The 14,217-nt window shown below is 39.5% G+C and overlaps 1 protein-coding gene across 5 annotated transcripts in view; it reads left to right on the top strand.

Moving 5' to 3' along the window:
* Positions 1-14,076, top strand: part of LOC134752376 (zinc finger protein OZF-like) — a 41,647-nt gene extending 27,571 nt beyond the window's left edge. The window contains exon 5 of one of the 5 annotated variants that reach the window (XM_063688081.1): positions 12,953-14,076. In XM_063688081.1, the coding sequence (XP_063544151.1) occupies positions 12,953-14,034 (1,082 nt within the window). In that variant the 3' untranslated portion in view covers positions 14,035-14,076. Of the gene's footprint in view, positions 1-600; positions 1,647-3,382; positions 4,759-5,832; positions 6,991-10,990; positions 12,273-12,952 lie in introns of those variants that run through there. The other 4 variants (XM_063688075.1, XM_063688077.1, XM_063688074.1 and 1 more) reach the window with 4 other exon arrangements.
* The last annotated feature ends 141 nt before the right edge of the window (positions 14,077-14,217 follow it).

Genomic DNA, 14,217 nt, shown 5'->3' with positions numbered 1-14,217 from the left:
GCACTCAGGAATTTGGGGCCCTTTTGGAATGTAAAGAAAGCTAATTAAACTAACAACCAATCCGACCCTACCGACTCGGTTACCCACTGTTACTGTTGCCCTTCGCGGCCCTTGAGGATCGGGCCTCCTTGAGGAAGGGGGCCCTGAGCACGGGCCCCTTATGGTAAAAACGGTACTGCGCGAGACACTGCCTACTGGTCACTACTGGTTTTCGACGCATAACGGCATATTATAAAATACTTATTATGCGAGACTGACTACACCGTCGTAACTTTAGAATGCTTTAATTATGCAATAATTAATGTGTCCTTATAGCTTGAAAGCAAATCTTTATTCACGTATAGACTTATGTTACCCGTAGGTATATCGAAGTTAGGTTAATTAACAAAATTATAAGAAAAATCATTGCTTTATGGAGAAAATGAGAAACATTTTCAAATAAAATTAATAAAGTAACTGTCATAAATACGATTTCTACTGCGTCTTTCTCGTAAACTATTTAATGGCATTGAGCTAGCCTAAACTAAAAACAACTGTGAAGTTCCCCTATCCCGGATTAAGAAGAGGAAGGCGACAATAAACGCTGAGCTTTCTTTACAGATGACAAACCTAAGGATAAGAAGCACCAGAAAACCGCGTTGCGGCGCTACAAACTGTCTTTGATTCGGAGAAACGTCCATCTCATACTAGAGTACGGGAACGTCATGCCCTTCATGTGGGCTCGCTCCACCTACCTCTGCTTCTATTGCAAGCAGCCCGCCAAAGGTCCCGACGAACTAAGAGACCACATAGAGGCTATGCATCAATTTCTCGATCTCGACCAAATCCTGAACATGAGGATATCAAACATCTGGGACAGTGAGGTTCCCGTCAAGCTAGACGTCAAAGACATCTCTTGCAAACTTTGCATAAAACCTATTTCTGATTTACAAGGGCTTATTGACCATTTAATCCAAGTTCACGAAGCAGATTATGACACTTCGATAAATGACTGCCTTTTCTCCTTTGAGCTCGGTAACGAAAAAGTTACTTGTCCTATCTGTAACATACAATTCAACTACTTCGAGTATCTCCTCCGGCATGCGAACAAGTATCATCTCAATCACGACTTCACATGCAACGTCTGTGGGAAATCTTTCCACCGCAAAAATGCCCTAGCGACACATTTCAATGACTACCACAAGGAAGGTGGCTATCCATGTGATATCTGTGGTTTTGTCTGCACTACAGCCGCGAGACGGTACAACCATAAAAAGAACTACCATTTGATCGACCATTTGAAGTGTCCTTACTGTCCGGAGATTTCTAAGAGTAAATATTATAAGAACCTCCATTTGGCTACTGTTCACGGCGTAGAGAAATGCCGCAGCGAGTGCCCTCATTGCCAAAAGCTGTTTCCGCAGAAAGGCATAATGCTCGCCCACGTCCGACGGGTACATTACAAAGAAAGAAACGTGGAATGTGAGATATGTAACTACAAGTTCTTCAACAAGGCGCACTTGGACGCGCACATGGTGAAGCACACGGGCGGACAGATGTACACGTGTGATGTGTGTGGTAAAGCGTATCTCAGGAAGAGTACACTGAAGGCTCATTTGAAGCGACACGTCGGCGGTCGCGTGAAAATTTAATTAATCATGAAAATAAAACCAGTAAAAATATCTTTGTGAAATAATATTAAGTTTATTAATATTATTATTATTTTGTTAATATTATAATTATTTTGTTTTGTGGCCTCAGTCTGTGGTATACGAAGGCTGCTCAATGTGTGCGAGGCTTATGCTGCCAGTATGTCGTCTTTGAGTGCGACCGCAACAAATATTCAGAGTTCCCCGCAATTGCGCTAAACGACAGTACTATGGACCGGGTAACCCAATTTAAATATTTAGGCCATGTGGTTGCGGCCGACCTCAGGGACGACATGGACATCGAACGGGAGCGGAGAGCCTTATCGGTGCGTGCGAATATGATAGCTCGAAGGTTTGCGGGGTGTTCCAGGGGGGTTCGGGTTACTCTGTTTAAAGCTTTCTGTACTTCCCTGTATACCTGCAACCTTTGGGCTCAGTATTCGCAGCGGGCCTATAGGGCTCTCCGTGTCCAATATAATAACGCGTTCCGGGTGATTGTGGGACTGCCTCGCTTCTGTAGCGCATCAGGAATGTTTGCGGAGACGCGCGTTGATTGTTTTCAGACGACCTTGCGCAGGCGCGCCGCATCCCTGGTGCGCCGGGTGCGGGACAGTCCCAACATCATCTTAAGAATGATAGCGGATAAGCCGGATTGTTACACTGTGCGGGGCTACATTCCCCAATGGGCTCCATACAGTGGTAACTTGTAGGTTAAGTGTGTAGGTTTAGGTATAGGTATAATTGTTATTAGGCTTAGGTACTAACCCTTTTGAAACTGTTTTTTACTAACAAAATGTATGTGTCACAGTTACATGAAATAAATGATTTCAAATTCAAATATTAACTGTTATTAGGGTACCTACTGTAAATAGTTATTCAAAAAGTCTATCACATACTTGCCTATGTAACATACGTAGACCACATATTAAATCACATTTACAATCGGGTCTATGGCGAATATATTTTGTTACCTTTATTTACCGACGTTTCGAAGGTTTCATTTGTCGTGGTCGCGGCTAACTGACGTCCCAGCAAAATGTCAAAACAGAGATTTGTGTGACTACCCCACGAAAAGTGTATGAAAAAGTTTGGGGTAGACATCACATTTTCAAACCACCCACTGCACATAAATGTTAATTATTGTCAATAGTCCGACACGCAACACTCACAACATCCACGCACACATCCGAAGATGGATCCCTTGGCTTTAACTTCTGAAGCACTGGTCCTCAAGTTGCCGATAAGTTAAATCCATGTTTTGACATTTTACTGGGACGTCAGCCGCGACCACGACGATTTTGCTCTATGACTTTTTTGGTTGTCGTTGAAAAAATAATTAAATAGGTAAAGTATACCAAGCTTTTACGAGAAAAGTTTTTTCATGTTATACAAATACATATGTCAATTTTTGATGTAGCAATTGAGCTAATAGCAAGTCAATAGCTTAATTCAACTTTAGGGCGTATTTCTATGACCATTGTATTTCCGTTGAAATAGTTTTGAGTATCATGTGATGTCTTTAATTACCCACCTACTGTAAGAAGGTTGTTTCCAATTAAATATATTCAGTACCATCAAGTTTCCTTCTTTTCATCTTTAAATTCATCCCTACTCATATTTATTGAACGCAGCTAAACCTATCACGATAAGCTTACGCGGCGAAGTTTTAAGAGACAGATTTTTATAATAAAACATGACGATCGGAGGGCAGTGGGACAAATCATGAGACGCTAAATACGACCGTTTCTTTGCAGGTGCAAAAATCAGTTCAGTGGAGGATAAACATAAGAAAATGGAAATGAAACGTAAACAATTGATCAAACGGCGGAACGTTGAGTACGTCCTCCAGTACGGCAACGTGACGCCCTTCTTGTGGTACAAGGGCAAGTACAGGTGCTTTTACTGCACCGAGCCTATGAAGAATCCGGAGATTTTGCGCGAGCATACCGCTAAAGTCCACCAATTTGCCAACCTCGAGCTGGCCGTTTTCGACAGAACTAAAGACAACAGAAACAAAGATGCGGCAATCAAAATAGACGTCACTGGCATCTCATGCAAACTCTGCCCCCAATCAGTTCCTGACTTGGAACAGCTGATCTCCCATCTCATTATCGGTCATGATGCTGAGTACGATGTCAGCGTCCCTAACTGCCTGCTGCCCTTCCAACTCGATAAAGACAACCCCACTTGCCCAACTTGCAATATGAAGTTCGTCTTTTTCGAATACTTACTACGCCACGCCAATAAATATCACTTATCCCATGAGTACATTTGTGACGTATGTGGCACCAGCTTCCAAGGGGAGAATCATTTAAAGATGCACCATAGATACTACCATAGGGAAGGAGGCTATACCTGTGACTATTGCGACGTCAGCTTAACAACTCTGTCTAAAAAGATTATTCACGAGAAAAACGTCCATATGGTCAATTTGCTGAAATGTCCTCATTGTCCGGAAACTTTCAAAAGTCCTTATTTTAAGAAGCTGCATTTAGCCAACGTGCATGGTGTAGAAGAGTTGAAGATAAAGTGCCAATATTGTCCTAAAGTATTTCCACAGGAAAGCATTATGTCTCGGCATATGAGGAGAGTCCATTTAAGAGAGAGAAACGTGGAGTGTGAAGTTTGCGGCGAAAAATTCTTCGGACCTTACGACGTGAAGCTTCATATGCTGAAACACAGCGGCGAGAAAGCTTTCATCTGCTCCGTCTGTGGGAAGAAGTTCTCTAAAAAAAGCAATTTAAATTCACACACTGCTATGCATACTGGCAAAAAAGCATACACCTGCAATATATGCAACAAAGCCTTCGCATATCACACCAATCTCACCATGCACATGAAGAGCATGCATCAGAACAATGAACTCAAGGAAGATCATATCACAGAAGAGTTAATCACAGAAGATCACAGCACGGAAGAGTTAATCACAGAAGATCACACCACGGAAGTTGTGGAAGTATATACACATACACAGGAGTTTATGCATGATGACTTGGAAGGCGCTGAAGTAGTTGGGACGTATGTCGTCCAATAATAAATTAAATCATGGTTTCGGATGTTTTTTTGTTGCTATGGTGTAGTAGCTATGTATCTACATATTTATAGTTAATAAATATCGCTTCTAAAAGTAGGTTTTTTTTTCTCATTGAAATAAGTATAAAAATGAAAATCAAACTCAAACTTAAATGCTGCCAGGGTAACTTATTGAAATGCCCTAAATGGTTTGTGGCGTCTCCTTTGTGACTGTTAACGTCGTGCCACAAGATCAAAAGCTAGGTTTAGACGAAGCCAGTGCTGGCTTGTTCTTGGCCTCGTATAAACAGGCGGCAGCCAGCACTAGCGGGATTTGAGCGAAGGGCTATTGAAGCCAGTGCTGGCTTCGTCTAAACCTAGCTTTACAGATGGCGTTAGTAGAGCTACTTCCATACAAATACGGTAACCTTCTATGAAGCGCCATAACCATAACATATCCCGAGTGACAGTTGTAATAAATACAACTACAACTCCTAGCAAACTCATGGGACTTCGGTCTCCAGGCATAAGACTCTTTCCTATTGTCCTCTCTACATTTCTAAAATAAAAAAGTTAAGGTTATATTTTAATACCAATCTGAAAATACGGGTGAACATAGAGGTTCTGGTACTTAAATAGTTCTTCCTAGCGACATCTAGCTAATTTACCGTTACTAATACCAACTACTAAAGAGATTCGTCATGAATCTTGTGAATCATCTTACGGATTTCTTCTATGACTACAACGATATAATAATGGTATTTTTTTTTATTCAGATTACAAACTAGAATCCATTTTTCACACAGTAGCTTAAAATCTATTGTTAATATTTGAAGTATTATAAATCAAATTAACTAAAATAAATTTCACAATTTAATCTTGTGCATGGAATCATGCCTTCCAACAATTTTTTTTAGAATGCCGTTAGATTGCTCCATCCTACTAACTAGCGAGTCGGTTTTTTTACGCCTGTGCCTGTGCCTGCGCAGTCCGTGTACATTTTACAAGCACTACAGAAACGGGGCAACTTCAAACGGCCAAAAGGCACATATATGAACTCTCAGAGCACTGAGCGCCTTCTGGGTGCAGCTGAACCACAGCTCGTATTAAAGCTTTGACAAAACGCTTTTTATAGCGTGATTTTAGCTTGAGTCCGAGTTCAAATCCGTAAATTGGACTACTCTCTTTCCAGGGACCAAACGAAGGAGGGCATACGAGACTTATTTGGAACGACTCAGTACTGTCCGGAAGAACATACTCTACTTGCTGCGCTACGGAAACGTACTACCTTTCCACTGGAACACTAAGGGATTTAGCTGCTTCTATTGTGCGAAATCTATGAAAGACTGCGACACTTTAAGAGAACACACATTGACCAAACACACTTCAGTTGATTTGGAAACTTTTATACCGCAAAGAGTTGTAACCAAAAATGTACCAGTGAAAATTGATGTGTCGGAGTTGGCTTGCAAAGAATGCTCTGAACCTTTAAGCAGCGTAGAAGAGCTAATAGCACATATTATATCTATCCACGGAGAATTGTATGACAATTCAGCTGGAGTCTGCGTTTTTCCATTCATTCTAAACAAGGACATAATGCAGTGCGTCTTATGCGAAAACCGATACGACAACTTTCCATCCATGGTCACACATATGTATAAGGAGCATATAGCGCACCATTCCATCTGTCAAGTGTGTGGTCTTAGTTTCATTGACAAAGTACGCCTCTCTAGACATATAAACAACTGCCATCTAGGTCACAAATGCAAGATTTGCGAAAAAATCTTCGACGCCTCACACAAACTCGACAGGCATAAGGAAAGGATTCACGGTCACACAAAAACGCACGAATGCAACTTATGCAGCGCGAAATTTGACAACGATTACCAAGTGAAGGTTCATCTAGGAAAAGTGCACAATGTAGAGAAATATAGAATTAAATGTGATCATTGTCCAAAGATCTGTACTACGAAAGGAGCAATGCTACTCCACGCTCAGTCTATGCATTCTGATGTTAGGTATGAATGCGATCTCTGCGAGTACAAGACCGCTATTAAATGGATGATAAAGCTTCACAAACGCAAGCATTTCGGGGAAAGGAACTACGCATGTAGCATTTGCGATAGGCTGTTTGGTAGATCGAGTAACTTGCGAGCTCATATGAAAGTGCACACGGGCATTTTCGGCCGCGTGTGCCGCTGGTGCAAAAAAGGGTTCACGGACTTGGAGACGCTGGAGAAACATGAGAAAGAGACTCATTACTATACCAACTACGTATAACTTTTAAAGTTTCTATAAATATGTTGCTTTTAAATAACGACTCGTCGTTCCTTCATGATATCGTATAACCAAAACTAACAAAGTTACCAATGCCTAGGTCTATTTGAGTCCTGCCCGCGCAGCATGGTTTCCCCTATCACTAAGTCCGTCACTTTCGCACTCACATACTTGTTAGAACGTGACAGGCATGGTGATAAGCGTACCGTGCTACGACTCCTGGGGCTCCTTTTGGCGTAAATATGTGTTAACACCAACAGGCTTGCCGAATCGGCACCTTGTCCTATAATTGTAATTCTTAATTACTTTCTTCATGACTAGAAAAGGAAAGAATACTCATTAAGTCATTGTCTCAAACACATAATTTTTATACATAATTACGCATTAAGGCAAAGATTAGAAGTGCTTGTGTCGTAGGTTTTTTAATTGTATTTGAGAACTTTTGTGTCTTACCTTATTTACATAATGTAGGTAGGCAATGATATGTCACATTCCCGAATTCTGAAGTACCGAAGTACCTAAGGTACCTACATATATAAAGGGGCCCACTGAGTATCAGTCCGCCGGACGATATCGGCCTGTCAGTTAGAACAATAATTTGACAGTTCCGAACAACTGACAGGCCAATATCGTCCGGCGGACTGATAATCAGTGGGCCCCTTAAGGTTGTTTTTGTTGTTTCCTCGTGATTATATTAGTTCTTTCAGTGCTGTTCATAATACTCCTAATAAAATTATTATAACAATTTTCTTTTTTGGCGGGATATATATAACAGTGATTTTTGTCATTACGTAATTGTTTAACTATTTGGGGCATTTTCTATGAAAAGGGACCTTGTTGTCGATGGCGCTTACGCCGCACAGCGTCGCGCGGCATTGTATTTATATCGGAGCATCATTTATAATGGCGTAAGCGCGATCGACAATAAGGTCCCTTTTTATAGAAAAGACCACATTTAGAGTATTTAATAAGGTCAGAAATTTAATTAGGGATTTTACTAATTGGTAATTTACTTATATGATTACATTCAATTAGCACGCCTTAATATAACAGCAAACTCTAGTTTTAACTTCCCTAGAATTTGGTTATCTAAATGTCTGCTGTCTCAGTATTCGTTTGATGAACTTTTTAAATTTGTTACTCATTATTTTGTAATAATTTATCGTAATGCCTAAGCTACATAAGTTATTGGTAGAAATGTAATGTTACTTGTGATATTAAATGGTTTTCAAATATGTCAACATTTTATTTCTCTACTCGAGTTTATAGCATATTTTTCCACTGGACACTTTGATCGCTTTTTGGCATTTTTGGTGCAGACAAGGATAACAGGTTTGGATACATTTAAAAACATCCTCATTCGTATATAACAAAGACCTATAGGTATATAACTCCGTATAAGATGGATAAAGTCTAAGGTAAAAACGTGCCTCGGAAATCAACAAAATTAGATTCTCGCACAGATGGCGCTACCAACAATAATACCAACCTTTGGCCTATTCTCGTTTAGATGGCGTTGACGGTTTCGTTTATTATTTAACAATTTTAACACATATATCAGTGAAAGAAAATAAGTCGAAATCATATAAAAATAATATACAAATAAAAAAATCATTTTACAGGACATATGGTGCTACTTTCTCGCACTAAGTGCGTCAAATAGCACTTTTCGTGCATATGTCGAAAGTTTAAAGGGCCATATGTACTGTAAAACGTTGTACGATACACGTGCGAATAGGAAATTCGCAACTCGTGTCGATTTAAAACACTCCATGCGGTCGTGTTTTAATTTATCGCCACTCGTTTCGAATATCCTCTTTTCCGCACTTGTATCGTAAATAACTATATCCATATAAATATACATTTTTTGATATTTTTAGTTTTAATCGTGTTTCGATAGATGGCAGTAAATTTACTATGACATTACCCCTCTATCCTATATATTCTCTTTGCTACCAAGGTACTGCGAAATGACAAAACAAATTCCAAATTAACAAAAATGTACTTGAACAATACAGATAAAAAATTGTAAGATTTCTACCTCATCACAGTTATCACGTCTCTGACTTGTCTCAATTTCTAATAGATACGCACCGAAGCTCGAATGCAATCAGACTCCAGAGATGGCGACAGAGAAAGGCCCTCGAAGACCCAAACTTCAAGAAAAGGGAATGCGAGAGAATTAAGAAGTTACAGAAGAAGAAAAAAGAAAAGTTGTCTCCAATCGAAGAGGAAGAACTTAGAGTGCGAAAGAGACAACAGAAACGGTTAGAACGGGACAGAAAACGGCTTTATAAACTGGCTGAAGTCAGATCAAATGAACCTCAGACGTAGGCAACTTTTGAGACTTCTGATAGAAAGCAAAGATAGATATAACTCCGTAGTAGATGGATACAGTCTAAGGAAAAAACGTGCCTCGAAAATCAAGAAAATTTTATTCTCGATCAGAGGGCGCTACTAGCTTTGGCCTACTGTCGTATAGATGGCGTTGACGGTTTCGTTCGTTATTTAACAATTTTAACGCATATCAGTGAAAGAACATGGGTCAAAATCATAAAAATAATTAATGCAAATAAAAAAAATCATTTATTTTTATAAATCTTCATTTTTAGTTTTAAAGTGTGTCGATAGATGGCAGTGAATTTACTGTGGTTACAAAATCTACTATGACAGTACCGCTCTATCTTATTATATCTTCTGTGTAGTAAGTAAAGTCCATCTCAGCTAACTTTGCAAAACAAAGTGAAGGACATCATATTTTCATATACACGGTGTTGGCGGTTTCAATACATTTTGGCTGGTCCCTTTATTATGGGTCAATTTTTTTTTCGCGATTTCGTGGTTGGTCCCATAGTAAAAGTTGCTCAGTATAATCCCAAAACCTGGCAACGGGAATGCAATTGTTTTTTTATCCACCCTGTATATTTGATTTATTCATAATACAAGCAGAAACGTCTGCGAGCGATGCTACTAGTATTAAGCATGGAATAAATTTAAAGTGGAAAAATTACTGCTTTGGGTGAGGTCGTGAGTTCAAGTCTAACCCAAGGCAGTAATTTTTCCACTTTTAAATTCTAAGATTAATGATGATATTGCCTCAATTAATTATTGCAAATGCCATGCAGAGTTAGCTTGGTCCTATTATACTGTCGTCGAAACATTTATTGTGATTTGTAAGTATCTATTAAATAATTTTGAAAATATCATTGTTATCACTTCATTCAATTTTGAATAACCCTATTTTTGAATAATGTCTGCAGCTGCAGTGTATAATTTACAAAGTGCCTTTGCACGAAATAATGTTGCTATTAAGATTTAACCATTTCAGCTCAATACAATTCTTCATGTCTGAAATGCATGTTACAAACATGTGGGCCAAATTTATTTTACTTTGGATATTACGCATGATAGCCAATAACACAAACTTTATAGTGGCACGATTTTAAGCAAAGCTCCGTTTAAATACTTACACAAAATATATGAACCTGATCGCCCATCTACAAAAATTACGAAATACAACTTTGTATCCAGACAAGCTAAGATTGTATTATTACTTATTTAAAGCCTAGCCTAATTTACGTATGCGCAAGATTTATGATATAATTTAAACCAATTACCTATTACGTTACAAGAAAGAAGTTAAAACGTTAAGGGGCTACCTGAGGTTTTCATCGATTTTTGACAAGTTTTGAATCGTATCTCCTACTTTTGCACTACATATAGAATTATGAGACAAGCGGCTATCGGTTCTTTAATTTTTTATCTCCATTTTTGTCTACCGGATTGTGAAAAAAATGAATACTTATTTATTTATGATTGTTTTAAACATTGTCTATAAAAACACTTTTTTCGTATCTCGATTGCTGTGAAAGATCTTACTTATACGAAATCTACATATTTGGGCAAACGCATGTACCAGTTTCAGAGATCTTCAGTTACATACTCGTATCTCAAATAAGTATCATAAATAACTAGACAAGAAAAGTTACCAAGATAAGACCAACGACATGCATGAAACTAGGAGATAAGTATAACACCGCAATGTAACGAAGCAAGACCAATTTTAATTTCAGGCGACGTAAGACCACAGAAACAGTCTAAGGTGACCAAACCGGACTCGGACTCGCAAAGCGACGAGGAACAAGTGACGACCGCCAACAAAACGCTCACACCTAAAGAGAAAAGGAAGATCTTTCGGAACAACGTCGTCCAAGTCCTAGTCAAATCCACCGTCATGCCCTTCAGGTGGCTCAAAAGTTCCTACCGCTGCTTTTACTGCTACGACATATTCCAAGAGGCTTCGGACTTGAAGAACCATCAACAAGTCCACACTGGCGACGAGATCAAGGAACAGGCCATGAGCAATTTCTGGGAACCTGTAGTTTACATCGACATATCCAATTTAAGTTGTAGACTTTGTACGGATAACGTAGTAGACTTGTACGATTTGATAGATCATTTAGTCGCTAAACACGGAGTCGTTTATAATAAAGATGTCGGCACCTGTATGGTGGCGTTTAAACTGGATAATTTCTCAGTCAACTGCCTCGCCTGTGGCCAAAGCTTCTACACATTCGGACCTTTACTACACCACACCAACAAAGACCATAAGGGAACCTCGGCTATTCTCTGCGACATATGCGGCCAGCATTTCAAAGATGCCAATTTACTTAGACTACACATAAAAACCGTTCACGAAAACACGGGACTCCTTTGCCCTGAATGCGGTGAAAAATTCGAAACTCGAGCCAAGCTAAAAACACATCAGAAAAACCATCACGACATGGAAAAGAAATATAAGTGTCTCGTCTGCTCTCTAACTTTCCAGAGCCATTACAAAAGATCCCGGCACATGGCAGCAGAACATAAAAATCGACAAGAAGTCAAGTGCCTCCATTGTCCAAAAACTTTCGTCTTCAGAAGTATGATGATGACGCATTTAAGAGACACCCACCTAAAAGTCCGGAATCATGTTTGCGGAGTGTGCGGCTGGAAGGCTTTTAACAGCAACCGATTGAAGAACCACATGTACAAGCATAGCGGAGAGAAGAATTTTAAATGCACCGCTTGCGACAAAGCATTTACTACGAAAAAGATCATGAAGGCTCACTGCGCGAGAATGCATAAGAATGCGCCTGTTGTTATGAACGCTTGTGACGACTATGTGGGGTATTAACACCTTTGCAAAAAATATTATAGCGCTCTCTGTTTAATTAAACTTATAAAATCACCGCTTATTTAGATATCACCAATCCTTTACAGAAAACCGGAACTAAATCTGGTAGTAGGTAGGTTATATAGATGCTGCGGCATCAATTCTTTCAATCCATTCTGGCAATGACATTGGTGTAGTATAATGTGAAATTTAGAATCGTTTAGACCTAGGGTCCTGAAAATACTGAACCGATTTTCACAACTAGGTAGGTCAAAACCAATTTACCCGTTTCGCCCTTAACATTCATAATATTGTTTTAGGGTTAAAGATCGTTCGATCGATCGAGGTTTTTTACAACTGAACGATATAGACAACTGATTAAAACACCGAAGAAAAAGAGTAAATAATAGTCTGGCCACAAAGCAGGTGACCAATCGGTCTATTATTTATTAAAATCTCATTATATGTAATTTTAAGGCTAGTTAAAAAATTAGGATGCTTCTTTTATTTTAGTACTGCTAGAGTTAACGATGTATGTATTCAATTGTTATTGAATAAATTCAGAACTAAATCGCAGTTTTATTTACATATTTTAAGTGCAAAATGATCGATGAGCTATTGAAAAATATATGGGAACGGAGAAAATTTTCTCTATAACAGTAGTATGAGTAGTATCTATCATTAAAGAAAATAATAACTACTTATTAAATAGAGTCATGTAGATATTCAATACCTACAGTACTCAATGTGTTGATCTGATACAGTAGTAGTATTTAATATATTGATCTGTGAAAAAGTCCAGTTGCCAACTTAACGCGTAAGCAAAATAAGTCAAGAATCTTGAGCACATTAAAACAACTACCTTACAATTCCCTTTCAGACGCCACTGTGCAAAATGATCACATCGAGCGCGCCCGAAAGAGACAACTACTGCATCAGATCATACACTACTCCACCGCCATGCCGTTCCGCAGAGCCGCCAACATTTACAAGTGCTTCTACTGCTACAAGAACATTAACAAGGCCAGCGACCTTCGGGAACATCACGACAGCCACGTCGACGACGGACTCAAGTTCAGAACCGTTAAGAGATGCGCAATCCAGTTCCCAACCTGCTTAGACATCACCGATCTGAAGTGTAAGCTGTGTCACATGGACTATGACGACTTAAAGACATTCCTGATCCATCTGCAAGAAGACCATAAAAAAATATTCACAATTGAAGCAACAAAACACATTGAATGCTACAAAATATCCGACGGCAACATGAAATGTCTAATCTGCGACGAGACCTTTGAGTACTTCTATCCCCTGCTGATTCACACGGTGAGATCGCACAGGGAAAGTGTGCTGAAATGCGAAACGTGCGGCCAGAGCTTCAGCTGCAAGTACGGTCTGAAAAAACACCAAACAACCCACGAAAATCCAGAAATCTTCCAATGCGGACATTGCGAGAAAACGTTCACATCGGCACATAACCGGCGGGAGCACGAAAAGAGGATTCATGACGAGAAGGCCAGAAAGTGTCATATCTGTGGGGAAATATTGGGCAGCACATTCAAGAAGGCAATGCACTTGGAGAACGTCCACAACGTGATGGGAGAGTTCAAATGCGAAAGTTGCCCGAAAATCTTCCGGCTTCGCAACCATTTAGTCAGCCACGTTCAGCGCGTACATCTAAAGGAGAGAAACAAAGTGTGCATGGTGTGCGGGGATAAGTTTTACAATAATAATTTGCTTAAATTGCACATGGTGAGGCACAGCGACGAAAAGCCATTCGAGTGCGAAATATGCAATAAAAAATTCACGAGGAAAAAGGGATTGGATATGCATGTGCGTACGCATACGGGCGACAAGAGGTGCGTGTGTCAGATGTGCGGGGCGGCTTTTGTGCAGACGGCCAGTTTGAAGTTGCACTTGAGGGTGCATCACGGGATAGAGAAAAAACAGGAGCCGAACTAAAGTTTTGACTGACAAAATAGAGAGAAATGTGGGTAGAAAAATGTTTACTTTAATTGTTAAGTATACAAAATTGAGAGGCTCGCAATCTACAGCAAGCATGCTTGCGCATTCGCTAGATCTGCTGGGCGCACCTTTTTAATATTTTAAATAGATTATTCTGACGTCATAAGCATCTTAACTTAT

The sequence above is a fragment of the Cydia strobilella genome, chromosome 24 (genome assembly GCF_947568885.1).
Source record: "Cydia strobilella chromosome 24, ilCydStro3.1, whole genome shotgun sequence".
NCBI lineage: Eukaryota > Metazoa > Arthropoda > Insecta > Lepidoptera > Tortricidae > Cydia > Cydia strobilella.
The sequence above is the reverse complement of the archived record's forward strand: the minus strand, read 5'-3'. Positions and strand labels throughout refer to the sequence as shown.